Source organism: Aethalodelphis obliquidens, unplaced genomic scaffold (assembly GCF_003676395.1).
Source record: "Aethalodelphis obliquidens isolate GAN/ISIS:26980383/991018 unplaced genomic scaffold, ASM367639v1 scaffold12, whole genome shotgun sequence".
NCBI lineage: Eukaryota > Metazoa > Chordata > Mammalia > Artiodactyla > Delphinidae > Aethalodelphis > Aethalodelphis obliquidens.
This window is the reverse complement of record NW_020837956.1, coordinates 35,134,729-35,148,836: the sequence shown is the minus strand read 5'-3', so window position 1 is coordinate 35,148,836 and position 14,108 is coordinate 35,134,729. Positions and strand designations below refer to the sequence as shown.

General features: G+C 53.8%; 1 protein-coding gene across 3 annotated transcripts in view; it reads left to right on the top strand.

Moving 5' to 3' along the window:
• The window catches only part of LPIN1 (lipin 1), a 68,554-nt gene that overhangs the window by 43,050 nt on the left and 11,396 nt on the right, over positions 1-14,108 (top strand). For all 3 annotated transcript variants that reach the window (XM_027113797.1, XM_027113796.1, XM_027113795.1), the window contains 4 exons: positions 3,442-3,568; positions 4,824-4,972; positions 5,324-5,410; positions 12,755-12,907. In XM_027113797.1, the coding sequence (XP_026969598.1) occupies positions 3,442-3,568; positions 4,824-4,972; positions 5,324-5,410; positions 12,755-12,907 (516 nt within the window). The remainder of the gene's footprint in view (positions 1-3,441; positions 3,569-4,823; positions 4,973-5,323; positions 5,411-12,754; positions 12,908-14,108) is intronic.

Genomic DNA, 14,108 nt, shown 5'->3' with positions numbered 1-14,108 from the left:
CCTGTGGTCAGGAGGGTGGGTGGCTCTGTGGTGGCCTGGAAGACACAGGCTCGTCTTAACCATGCGGTTGCAAGTGTTTAAAATTATACTCCACAATATGGGCCAAACGCAGGATGTCCGCCAAATCCGGCCTGTGATATGCCAGCCTGAGACCTGGGGAAGGCTGGCCAGGGGCTCAGAGAGGTTTAAAAGGGACAGAACACGACGGTGGCTGGTACGGGCTGTGTGTTCTTCTCCTTTCCAGCCGCGTGACCGCTCCTGGAGGCTGCCCGGTGGGCCGAGGGTGGAGGAGGCAGCAGGGCGCTCCTGCAGCTCTTCCTGAGCTGGAACATCGGCTGACACAGTCCATCTGAAGCGCTTCGGATTTTCTTAGTATCTGATATGATCCTATTCAGATGTTGACAGAAGCGCTCTGCCCTCTTAGATAGAAAGAGTTTGACTGTTGGCCACTCTGAGTTAGTTAGTCAGGCTACATTTTTTTTACGAAACCTGAAACACGAAGAATTGACTCTTGCGAAAAGGATTTGAGGCTCTGAAAAGTCTTCGTGTAAAGTCTCCTGAGCAGTGTACATCTTTTCCTTTTTACTGGCATCCTAGTCCCCTAATTAGATTCATGCAGTTGACTGAAAAAAAGTGTCGGAGTGCTTTCCTAATTGACAGACTTGTGATTGACAGAACAGTCCCTGAAGTCTCATAATTGAGCAAACAGCTTGTCACCATGCAAGTCATTAAAATACCATCAAAAACTGCACACTGACAAGTGCGAACTTCAGTGTTCTTCACAGCTCCTTGGCGGAAGACAGACACTCGAGTGAGATGAGCCCTTTTGTTTCGTTCTGTCGCTCCTTGCAGACGCCGCGAAGCCAGTGACGTTAAGGACTGTTGCAGGAGTGGGGAAGGGGGTGGCCAGGTCCACAGATGACCGTGCCCTCGCCCTAAGCCGGCACCGCCAGCTGAGGTGTACAGCTCCCACGGCAGTTTCTGTATCTGTGTTTTCCTTCCCGCGCTCCCTCAAACGTGGCATGCCGCACCGATCTAGGCGTTTTGGGTTTTGTTTTAAAGCAGCAGATGGAGATAAGAGCTCTTCTGTCTCGCTTCCGCATCCCACCAGCAGAGGCTCACATCAATCTGTTGCCACTGAGAGCTTCAGTTCACATTTGGATCTCATTTCCCACCAAACTGTTTGCATGGAACGTAAACATCTTCCAATTCAATGAGGGGCCTGTAGCTTCATCTCCTGGGTTCCCACCCAGGCACTGGTCAGGCCGCTTGGCGCCAGGACCACGTGTACCCGTCTGTCTGAAAACCACCCTCTAGGTCATTGGTTGAAAAGGATCAGCGTTGTTTGTAGGATCGGCAGAGGTCGGAAGGGGAAGGGACTTTCGTGTCATTTTACAGATGAGCCACTGAGGCCCAGAGAGGAATCCTGTGATTATGAGGCCTTTCCTGGGACGCCTGTTTCCCGGTCCACTTCTTTCTGTCTCGTACCTGCCGGCCTCCGGGATCTCTTGGTCGGTGGGATGCCGTTTGCTCCCCTGCACTTTAAGATGAGGAAATCTAGTCTGAAAGAAAATAGTCTGAGCAGGATAACACAGCCTGAAGTTCCTGGGGTTCAAACCCGGGCTTCTCAGGTCTCCACTCTACCTAGAACCGGCCCCCAGCGTCGCAGGTGTAGATTCATTCATCCAGTTGTAGCTTAACCCCGCCATGGACCAGCCAGGATTCTAGGCTACGTGCTCTTTCCCGGTGGACATAGTCACCTGTCCCCACGGCTCGTTCACCAGGGCTGTGTCCCCCTGATGGGCAAGTCTGTGGCTCCAGCCCAGATTGTTCTGTGTAACTCCTGGAGCCCTCGTCCGGCTGCTCTCAGATGTCCTCTGCCTTCTTAGTGTAGCACTTGTCCAGCTCTGTTGTGATTGTTCAGATAGAAAGCCCCGGGGAGCGCAGGGGCCAGGCTGCTTGCTGTATCCTCCACGCCTGGCATGGTGCCTAGAGACATCGGTGGCATGAGCTCCAGTCCACCAGCCCGCAGCCCACAGGCCGCCCCTCGTAGGGCCCCGGGAGCAGGGGCCTGGGGAGGGGCGGCTCATTCTGGACATGGAAGGAGCCGGTAGAAAGAACACAGAAGCGGGGTGCCGTGTAGTGGAGTCTTCCCTCTTGTCTGCCCTAGTGCGGGGCAGTATCGGATTGTAGGAGCTGCTTCTGGAACGAGCACATGGGGCAAGAAAGCAACAGGCTGCAGAGGAAATACCCAGTCATTTCCTGGTAGAAGGGAAGGGAGGGCGAGGGGGCAGGAGTTCACTGAGATGCAAAGCTAAGATGGAGCCCCGTGTGCCTGTCTTGCATAAAGGGATGCGCTGAGCCAGAAGCTTTGCGGTGGGGCGGGGGGCCGGGGGGGCCGTGCATCCCGGGAGTCGGGCGGGGCCTGCTCTGGGGCTGCCTAGCTTTCTCCATTTAGCCTAACAAACGTCTACGGAGCCCTTTGTAGGGCGTTAACGGCATTTTCAAAGAAAATGGTCCCGGGAAGCAGGTCTAGTACTGCTGGGTTGGGGATATGCCATAGCAGGATTTGAATCCAGGGGACAGCTAATTGCTGACATGCCTTATCTGAGCTATTTAAAGAAAGTGAGCCTGCTTCCCACCCGCACCTCCCAGCCCCGGCCACGTGGAGAAGTCCAGAAGCGCTCGGAGCGCTGGATCCTGTGCAGGTGAATAAGGTACGGCTCTGGATCCTGGGGCAGGAGTCCAGGGGAGCATCGGGGGGCCTTTCTTGGCTCCCCCGGCACCTGTTCGTGAGGCCTAGAGTATCCTCGTTACCTGGGATTGCGCGTTTGGAGCGGTGTGTACTGGGAACTGGTCAGCTTGGACGTGTAGGAAATTTGGGCTCCGGTACTTGGCCAGCAGCCTGGGCCACGGCAAGAGAGGGAATGTGAGCATCCTCCAAGGCCAGGAGGGAGCTTGAGCCCGCTGACCAGGACGGGAGCCTCCTGGTTTAAAGCAGAGTGATGATGACAGGGTGAATGAGGAGAGGCAGTCCCGGATGAATAATGCAGGAGCCGCACGGATGGCGTTAGTGATGGCATCTGGTCAGTGACCACCCAGAGACGGCACTGGGAGACACCCGATGGGCTCCGTCATCGAGTCTGGCCTAATGCTTTTTTTTTTTTTTTTTTTTTTTTGCGGTACGCGGGCCTCTCACTGTTGTGGCCTCTCCCGTTGCGGAGCACAGGCTCCGGACATGCAGGCTCAGCGGCCATGGCTCACGGGCTCAGCCGCTCCGCGGCATGTGGGATCTTCCTGGACCGGGGCACGAACCCGTGTCCCCTGCATCGGCAGGCGGACTCTCAACCACTGCGCCACTAGGGAAGCCTGGCCTGATGCATTTTTAATGGCTACCCAGATGTACTTCCTAATTGGCAGTTACATCACTGTGTGTTCCAGAATAAAGCATGAGTCATCCTCCAGTGAGGAGGAGCACGCGTCCGCCAGGCTGCCCAGCACGAGCCGCCCCCCTCTGCTGTCCAGCGTTGGCTACAAGAAGACCCTGCGCCTCACGTCAGAGCAGCTGGTGAGTGTCCTGTCCTCCCCCTCCACCACGCTGTGGGCACTGGCCCAGCCACGGCCACCTGGACTCGGTGGGTTCAGTGATCCGGGCGTCCCTCCCGTGCTCTGGCTCTGGCTTCAGCTCTGGCACCTTCTCTATCCAACTGCCTGCCGCCCCCCCGCGACCTCACATCCCCCTTTTGGTGCCTCCGGTTCGCGCCCCACGTCAGCTCCTGTCCAGGCTGGCTCCAAGGCATCACTTCCCCTGTGCCGGCCCTGCCACTGCCCGGGAGGCTCCTGTCCGCAAGTGTTGGCGGAGGGCGGCCTGAAGGCGTGAATTTATCCTGAGCTGTGAATGCCTGAGAGCCCAGATCTCGCAGGGCTGTTTCCACTTTTCCAGAGATGTTTGTTAAGTCAACCGCATCTCCTGAATTGGGGGAAAAGGAGGACTTGTGATGGGATTCAGAGAGCTTCCGGTAGCAGGGGGCCATCCTGGTCACAGCGTCCTCTGCTCTGTGGCCGTGCCACCAGTTTTAATCCCTGGACCCTGTTTCCCAGGAGCAGACAGCGAGCAGGTATCTGCGCTCTGCTGCTCTCCTAGGAGTTTGTGGGGGCCAGGCTTAGTTGTGATGGTGTCTGATGGGAAAAGAGAACGGTCAGGCCTGACACCCTGCGCCGCTGGGGGTGACCTGGACTCCTGCCCCCAGCTGGCTTGCACTCGAGGGCCCCGGTGCCGAGGTTCAGAACCGCTGAGAGGGGATTCTGGCTTCGGAATCCGGCGTGATTTCATGGGGTCTAGCTTCTGGGCTTCTGGATATGAGATGTACCTGATAACTGAGACGACTGCTTTCTTCCAGTTTGTGTCTGTGTATTAACTAGTACTCGTGGCTGGTTCGGGGAACGTATTTTCACCCTTGACTTAGATTCGTCTCCCTGGCCGTGGCCCTTTGTACTCAGCCGTGACCTAGTAAACGCATCCCAGTCTGAAGTTGTGATTTCCTGCGGCGACCCTCAGAGCCCGTCACTTACAAACCCCAGGGGGCGTGGGTGAGGGTGAGCTGCACTATGCTGGGGCCTGCGAGGGGGCCTGGGGTTCAGGTTGCCCAAGTCCTGGAAAGACCAGTCCTCCTCGAGAGCAAGACAGGAAAAGAACTGTACGGTGGCCTAGGGTGGTGCTTTGAAAAAAATAAAATCCGGATCCGGTTTCTCGTGGAACAGAAACCAAATATCCCTCTCTCTGAGCCTCGCCCTCCAGCAGACACAGAGTGCATATCTTTCAGAAAAGCCTGAAGTTGAAGAACGGACCCAACGACGTGGTCTTCAGCGTCACCACGCAGTACCAGGGCACGTGCCGCTGCGAAGGCACCATCTACTTGTGGAACTGGGACGATAAGGTTATCATCTCTGACATCGACGGAACCATCACTAGGTGGGTCCCGCCGACTCGGGGCCGTGGGACCCCGGGGCCTGGAGCCAGCGTGTCATTTCCTCTTTCCGGGGCGTCGTGCAGCTCAGTTTCTGGGGCGGTCGGTGCCGCCCGCGGAGCCATAGCTCCTTGATTTAAACAGCTGCAGTGGGGGATTGGGGGTCGCTTCCCTCTGGGGCGGTGGCTCCCTGGCTTTGTTGCTCAGTTTCGGGGTTTCCGTCCAGAGAGCAAGTCGTGCATCCCATTTGCATTTTTTAATGAGGCATTTGGTGTGATGAGTCAGAATGACTTTTTTTTTTCCCCCTTTCGCGATGCCCTTTTAACTTTATTTTTCCTGTCTCTGTTTTTATTTAGATCAGATACTCTTGGCCACATTTTGCCCACCCTTGGGAAGGATTGGACCCACCAGGGCATCGCCAAGTTGTACCATAAAGTGAGCCAGTAAGTACCCAGCGAAGTGCTTGCGGCAAATCCGCACACGGAACCTTTGCCGACGGGCTGACTTACAGACGGGTGCCCCTTGGCCAGGGAGGGTGAGTGCGTGGTGACTCCCGCCAACTCCAGATCTGAATTCAGTACCAAAAGGCAAGAGAGGAAGTGGCCGGGGAATTGCAAACTGACAGAGGAGGAAGGCTGTGGCAGCCTTAGGGGAGGGCTTGAGGTTCAGTTCATACTGAGGAATGGCACAGATAGTCGGGTGAGGACATGGTAGTCTCTGATGTAGACCAAGGGAGTTATTTTAGGCTGAAAAGGTCCAGATTCCAAGCAGGTTTTTTGGGCCAGCCAGCAGTGCACACTTTGCCCACCTGGTCCGGGGAGTGCTCTGCTGAGGGGCCGTACCTGAGACGTCAGCGTGGGAGGGAAGATTTGAGTTGCTCTCGTGTGTCGGGTACATCTGTCACTTCACTTAACTCTTACAGTAGTTCTGAGAAGCAAGTAATATCATTTCTAGGTTTAGAGGGTTAAAACAATTTGTCCAAATTCCCGTAGCTGCTAAGAGGCAGAACTCACTGAAACCCTGGTCGACCTATAGCTCCAAGTGCAGTACTTCTGCTCTGGTTCGTCTCCAGGGTTCAGAGCCCTTGGGGTCCCCATCCCTGCACCACCACCAGCAGGTGCTTGGTCCCACTGTCTCCATCTCTCTGTGGACTAGAGTCTCCCACGTAAGTGAAACCTCTCTGTCCTCCAGGTAGTTACAGCCGGGAGGTGCAGACATGGTCTCTGGCCTGCTGGACCTCACGCTTCGGGTTGGTGGGGCACGAGGTGCCTGGGAGGACCTTTCCTCCTGGTGGATTCAAAGCTTCTTACTTCTTAGATGCCCAGCTCATTGATTTGACTTTCCTTTTCTGGACGTCTTCCTTAAGAAATGTTAAAAGTAATACATGCTTCTTCGAAAAAAATAAATAAGAAAAACGAGAGAAATATAAAAGTACAAAGGTCACATCTTTCTCCCGCCTTACCAATAAGCTGTAAGTTATCGGCTACGAGTATTATACGTTCTCTACCAGCGGAACCACCGTGACCGGTTTGGTTCCGTGTATACTGAAAATTCATTTACATGCTCCCCCGCCCCACGTGCACATTATTTAATGAAAGATCCTTCTGTTTCATTATGTGTGAGGTTTACCTCGTTCTTCTTAACTGCAGTACAAAATTCCGTGCTGTGGATAAACCATCCTGCATTTAACTAGTCCTGTGGGTGAACACGATAGGGCGTTTCCAGTTTTTCACTCTTTCCAGTAGTGATGCAATAAGCATTTACAGAAAGTCCTTATTACGTACAACGAGCGGACAGATAAGTAGAGAAGGTACGACGCTTACACAAGGGCCGCTGTAAGGTGGATTCTCAGAAGCAGAATTGCCGGCGGAAGGCTGAGCACACGGAAGGGTTTGGTCGATATTCCCGAGCTGCCCCCCGAGAGGTTCTCCCGGCCTCCCTCCTGTAGGCGGTGTGTTCAGGGCCTTCCCCGCCACCTCCGCACGGCCAACTCTTTGCCTCGAAGGATTAATGCACTGATGAAATGCCTTGACTGGCCTCACACTGAAAACTGTCTCTATTTTTAGTCGAAAGAAACCCCTGTGGGTCAGGATACAGAGTAGTTCACAGCCTCATTCATTTTGGGTTTGGGAACATAAAGCTATTCCTGTTTTTACTGTAAGGTTAAAAAAAAAAAGGCACTGTGTTTTGCCGTTTTTTTTTTTTTTTTTGGTTTTGATTTGTGTCTCTCTTGAGTTTTCCCAGAAAAGGTATCTTCTTGAAAAATAAAGTTGCGTAGCTTACCAAAGAATGCCTGGTCGTTGTTTTGGTTCAGTTGATTGATTTAGGATGAGTCCGGTCTGTGGGTGAGGACCTGAGGATCACAGAGCGCTTGTTGTGTTTTCATTTTGGTCGAGAGGAAGCAGCTTGACACTTAACTTGTTCACTGAGTTTGACGTGTGTCCTCAGTGGCACCCGGACGGTTAGCCCAGTGATGTCCTGGCCGTCCCGCAGCTCGGCCGTCGCCTTCAGGGGCTCTGTACAGGAGCAAGGGCAGCCTCCTTAGCGTGGCTCTCAAACCCTGCGGTTTCGGGTCAGCTTCCGCTAGTTCCTGATCTGCTGCTGCTTCTCCGCAGACCTTCCTGCTCGAATCCAGTCTGACTGTTCCCCACCCCGTATCCATCGTTTTCCCATCTTCCCACCTTTGCTCACACGGTGGCTTCTGCTTGGCCTGCCTTTACCTCTGATTTTTTGCCTCCCCCAGTTTTTCAGCCTGTAATGCCCGGCTCAGACCCCGTGGTCCCCACCAAGCCCCTCCAGGCCAGAATCGGTGCCCCGGGCAGCCCTACGTCCTCCTCCTCTAGGCTTCCTGATACCCAAGGGCTCGGCCTGGCTTGGTGGCCTTGGTACCATCCCAGAGTTCCAGCCCAGGCTGGACGTGGCGTCGGCTTTCGTAGCTGGTTAGAGCGAATGCCCGTCCAGCCAGCGTCTCACGTGCTACCTCCTCCAAGTCTTCGGCAGCCCCAGCTGGGAGAAGGGCAGGGACGGACTGAGAACTGGCAAAGGCTGGGTGGCCGTTTCTGCGGGTGTCATGTTTGTGATCACCCAGAGACGTATTTAGAGAAATGTTTCGCATGAAAGAGTACCAGGAGGAAGGGGCCGTTTAATTGAGTTTTGGACTGATCGCTCTTCCCTGCTGCTTCTTTCCTTGCATTTGGGTACCCCTCAAATTTTATGCCCGGCAGTATTTTTCTAACGGAGAAACCAGTCTTGCAGATGACCACTTACCTGGAAACAACAGAAAATGAGGACCATTGTATTTATTTTTCGCCAAATGTAATTACTCGTTTGGATAAGTCAGCCCGTGAGAGATTACCTGCCACGTTGATTATCACCTTGTTCGTAGGGAGGATCTAAAGCTCGCTTGGTTACTGATTTTAAAAAGCGGATTTGGTCATTGATTAAAAGGAGCTATAGCAGGTACAAATAGAAGAGATGTGAAACTCCCGCGTATTCAAATATACGTGTCCAATAAGTAGAAGGAAAATAAAGCAGGACCGTTTCCTAAAATATGTAGATCATTGAGCCAGTGGGGATTTGCGGGGGGCTAAGTATGGACAAAAACTACTCTAATTTCCTACCTTCCTGGATAAATATTTTTATATTCACGTAACCGGAAATCAGCGGCTCCATGACTTAGTGAGAGGAACGCTTCCTGGGTTTCCGTGGATAAGTTAGGTCATCTGCGGAACGTATCGTCTGAAGCCGAGATGCTGAAGACGGGGACCGATCGTTAGCAGACTCATTAGCATCTTTCTTCTTCTCCTGCCCACAGCGGTTCTTTCTTCCCCTCACCTCAGGTCTTCCTAAGTTATCGCGTCATCGCTGTCTGCCAGGAAGGGAGAGTGTGGTGTGGCGAATGGGAGGGAGTCGGGGACCTGGGCTCTAGGGGCCATAGCCGTCGGGCCACCACAGACCTTCCGACCCGTCCCCTGCTCGCGGCTTTGGCTTCCTCATCCCCGAAGGGCGGAGTTGGATCCCACCATCCCTTCGGTCGGTCCCTGCTAGGCTGGCAGCACTGCGCCGCTAGGTCGGGTGGTTCCAGTCAGTCCCGAGCCCGCGTGCGCTCCGTGAGAGCCCTGAGGATGCGCTGAGCCCGACCCCAAACCCGCTGTGCACCGGGCGCTGTTCTGGGTGCGCTGGGGGGTGCTGCCAGCCCCTCCCGTCGGGCACCCTGTGACCCTCCAGAAGGACCCCTACGGCGCGCCCCGTAACGAGGCACTGGGGCGGGGTGTAGTGAGAGAGGCGGATTTTACAGACGTCAGTGAAGGAGAAATGAATTCTGATTGGAAGGGCGAGGAGCCAAAGAAGGCTTCAGCGAGAAGGTGGCACCTGAGCTGAGCCTTACTGGGTGAGCAGAGTTTTGAAAGAGAGGAAGGCTCATCACAGGTGGAGGTAGCAGTGGGAAGAGGGGCTGAGAGATGGGCAGGTTCGTGGGGGTGAGGAGCGCTCACAGAAAGGAGGTCCCGGTGCAGGGGGCCCGCGGTGCAGGGGGCCGGCAGTGCAGGGGGCCTGCGGTGCAGAGGGCCCGCGGTGCAGGGGGTCGGCAGCCTGTGTGACTTGGAAGTTGGCTGGCACCAGACAGCAGGGCCCGTGGAGGCGGGGCTGAGAACGAGCCTGAGTTTGGCCCTGAGCTTTCCTTTCTTCAGGTGGCAGGCGAGTACCCTTCCTCTAGGGCTGCAGACAGGGCTACCGAGTTCCCTTTCCTCTACATCACTGTCGTTCAGTGGGGATTTTGCCCCCCATGGTGTGTGGCAATGTCTGGAGACATCTTTGATTGTCATGACTGGGGCGTGTCATTGGCAACTAGTAATCGAGAACTCCAATATAGAAGCTTATCTTGGAAAATTAAGTAGAAGAGGTAGAAGGTTACCCAAAGGGAATCTTTCCAGTCTATTTCAGTATGTCTCCAGGCCTCTAAGAGGGATGTAGAGATTGGGACAAAAGGAGAAAATCATTTGTACCAAGCCTGGCCGTGGAATGATGCCTTCTTTTTGTCTCTGGCGTTTCCCCAGAGCCCTGTTCTAGTTGCTGAGATGTCGGAGGGATGAGTGTGACCCACGTGTGTGTGTTGTACCTCTGTTCACTGGTACCTCTTCAGGCAGGGCCGTCCTTCCTGCCCTGGGGTCCCTCGTGGCCACCTTGCTCCATCCCGTGTCCTGTTTCTGTTATAGATGGTCTCGCAGTACACGCTACTGCAGGGAAGGGCTGTGCTGGGCCCTGAGCACGCCCAGCCCAGCCTGGCTCGGGAGTGTCCGGTGGGTATGCCTGCTATATCCTGCTACTGGCTGCCCTTCTGAGCGAGGGTCTTATCCACGAGGGGTACCGTTGAGAGTAATCTTTCTGGTGACTCTCTGCCACCTGAGTGACTGATGGGAACACCTGGCGTTTCACACAGCTTTCACCGGGAGGCTCTGGAGAGGTGATCCCTGCTGCCACCAACAGGCATTTCTGCCGTTAGGACGTCCTCGAGCTGCTTTTCCAGCTACGTTTAGTAACGGCCTTTGAAGCAGAACACTGTGTGGTGAGGACAGCCAGTGGCAGGGTCAAGCCGTGAAGCATATTTGCAAACCAGGCCTTAAATAAAATTAGCGTCTCAGACCCCTGCAGGTGGCAGCTTTTAGGACTCTGATGTGAAGAGCTATATACATAAATCGTGATTTTTTTAAAAAAGATTGCATTAATTAGACAGCTCAGATACAAAGATGTTTCATTAAAGTGCTTGCTTGATTTTCAGATTCATCCCTGTATTCCAAACAACCTGATATTTCTAGATTCTCTTCGTCCCAGCGCGTTCCTGTTTCTTGGTTTTAAAGAACATATTATTAGGCAAATCTCAAGACAAGTCCTTTGGCCAGCACTAAGTATTCATGGTGGAGCAGTAGGTCGGATAGGAAGCGGGTAGTTTGTATTTACCCATCAGCAAAGATGTACAGAGTGTCTGCTACTTGCCAAGCACTGTTTTTGGCGCTGGAGTTAACAGCAAGGAATGAGACAAGGTCCCCACCCTCAGGGAGCTCATGAATTAATGAGACACAGTCAAACAAGGGGCTGTCGTGTAATATTAGTGACCGGTGGTACATGAGGAAAAAAGCAGAGCGAGGGCTTAGTGCCTGGGGTGAGGGTGAGGGAGGGTGTGTTTTATTAGCTAGGCGGATGAGGGAGGGCCCGCCGAGGAGGTACTGTCTGAGCAGGTCTCGACGAGGTGAGGGGGCAGGCAAACCCGGAGGTCTAGGGGAACAGTGTGCAGGCAGCAGGAACGGCAGGTGCAGGAAGGGGCGTGGTGAGTGCGAGGATCGGTGAGGACACCTGGTGTCCAGCCCGGTGCCAGGGAGCAGATGGGGCTGGAGAGAAAGGCAGGGACCAGGTCTCGGTGGCCTTGCGGGTCCCGGCGAGGAATTTGGATTATATCTGAGAGGACTGGCAAGGCTTTGGAGAGCTGAGTATTAAGTTTTCTTTCTCTGTGGAGGCTCGGCAGGGGGCAGGGAGATGATTGATGCTGTTGCAGGAATAGAGGTCAGAGGTGCCGCTGGCGGGGGCAGGGGGACTGAGGGGCGGCACGGGGTTCATGGTGTTACGGGTGGGACTGAGCGGGCTTGCCGATGGGTTGCAGTGGGGATAGAAACCCAGGGGGGGACCCTGAGATGTGGGCCCCACCCCTGGGCTTCCAGGGGTGCCTGGAAGTGTTTGAGGTACTACTCGTGGGTGTCTGATGGGTAATGGGGGGTGTGCCGCTGAGTCTATTGCTCTGGAGCTGAAGAGAGGGGTCTGGGCTACGAATGTAAAGCTGAGAGATATCCGTGTACAGATGGGGGTTAAACATTTTTTTTCATGTATTTAATCCAGTATATTAAAATACTACCATTTAATCATGTACTCTTTCAAAACTGAATGGGTGGTATCTCATATTCTGTCTTTATAGTAAGGCCTTGAAATCTGGCCTATATTTTATACTTGTAGCACAACATCTCATTTCGGACTCCTAAGTTTTCAGCGGTTCAAAAACAGGGACATGTAGTTCTCCTAAAGTAATAAAGTTGTGTTTAACAGAAGAACCCTCCTGTGATCTGCTTCTTCACTCGCGACGCTTCCGACACCAGATGTGTGGGGGTTTCACACGTTTCACAATTCCCAAGTTCTCTTCAGACACCAACTGGGTGTCCGTTAGTTTAATTCTGACACTACCTAGTTAGTGCAGACCCCACGGGTTAAGGGCTCATTCCCGCAAGGCCTCCCCAAATTCAGACACCAGTCGTGAGTGGTAGGTCCTCAGCTTACCCACACTTCTGCCTGACTTGGCTACAAAGTGAGGGTTCCCACATGCCCTCCCCAGGTTTGATGACGGCTCATAGGACTTGGGGAAACGCATTCACCGGTCTGTGTTATCAGGGTGTTATAAAGGATACAGCTGAGCAGCCAGATGGAGATGTATGGACGGTCCGGGTGCAGCTAAGTTGGACAGTTTGATGCCTCCGGCCTCAGTTTCCCTAACTGTAAAGCGAGAGGAAGACACCTACCGAACAAGGTTCCCTTGAGGATTAAACCGAGTGAGGCCGTGAGGGTCCTTTAGCAAACGGCAGGGAAAGGTGTTCAGGCTTCTTGCGCCAGTAAGATTTTATAGAATGCGGCCTTTTGCTTGGGAATTAGAGCCGCGCCCTTCCTCCGGAAACAGGTACAGATCAGGGTTTGTGCGCGAGAGGCTCCATCGTGTGATGCTGTTAAGCGGGAACGTTTCATCTCTTTTTCAGAAACGGGTACAAGTTCCTCTACTGCTCCGCACGGGCCATCGGGATGGCGGACATGACGCGGGGCTACCTGCACTGGGTCAACGAGCGCGGCACGGTGCTGCCCCAGGGGCCGCTGCTCCTCAGCCCCAGTAGCCTCTTCTCCGCCTTGCACAGGTGAGGGCTCAGCCTGCCCGCCCCCCGCCCCGCACCGCTGGGCCGGCTCGGGACCCCTCTCCCGCTCACCGGAGGTTTTGCCAGAAGAGCTGCTTTACTCGTCCTCCCAGCCGACACCCCTGCTCCGTGCTGGGCCCCGGAGATTCAGCCTTAAGTGCGGGTCTGGCCTCGTCACCCATCAGCATCCTTCGCTGGCTCATCACGGCCCTCGGGAGAAAGCCCGAGGCCACGAGCTCGGCATCACAGGCTCTTCACCACCCGCCTTGTCCTTGTCGCCCATCTCATTCTCTCCGGGTTCTGGGATGCAGTCGTGCTGAGCTGTCTCCGTTGTCCAGAGAGACGGTCTCTGCTCTGAGCCTTAGCACGTGCTGCCCTCCTTCGTGGGGAGCTGCCCCTCTCCCTGCATCGCTGGCCTGAGTCTTAGTGACTCTGAGAATCTATCTATGTGCTTTCCGTTGAATCAGGGACCTCGGCTGGGTCCAGTGGCCCCTCTACCAGCCACCATCACCACCTGCCTGGCCTGAGACCTCCCGTAATGAGGAGTCCTGGTCACACCGTTTATTTTTATAGACCACCAGCCCAGTTCTTTTTTTTCATTGGTTATTTTTAAAAATATTTATTTATTTTTAACATCTTTATGGGAGTATAATTGCTTTACAATGGTGTGTTAGTTTCTGCTGTATAACAAAGTGAATCAGCTATACGTATACATACATCCCCATATCCCCTCCTTCTTGCGTCTCCCTCCCTCCCACCCTCCCTATCCCACCGCTCTAGGTGGTCACAGAGCACTGAGCTTATCTCCCCTTGTGTTGCAGCTGCTTCCCACTAGCTGTCTATTTTACATTTGGTAGTGTACGTATGTCCGTGCTACGCTCTTACTTAGTCGCAGCTTACCCTTCCCCGTCCCCGTGTCCTTGAGTCCATTCTCTACGTTTGCGTCTTTATTCCTGTCCTGACCTTAGGTTCATCAGAAGCTTTTTTTTTTAATTTTTTTTATTCCATACATATGTATTAGCACACATCATCTGTCGATGGACACTTAGGTTGCTTCCATGTCCTGGCTATTGTAAATAGTGCTGCAGTGAACATTGTGGTACATGACTCTTCTTGAATTATGGTTTTCTGAGGGTATATGCCCAGTAGTAGGATTGCTGGGTTGTATGGTAGTTCTATTTTTAGTTCTTTAAGGAACCTCCAT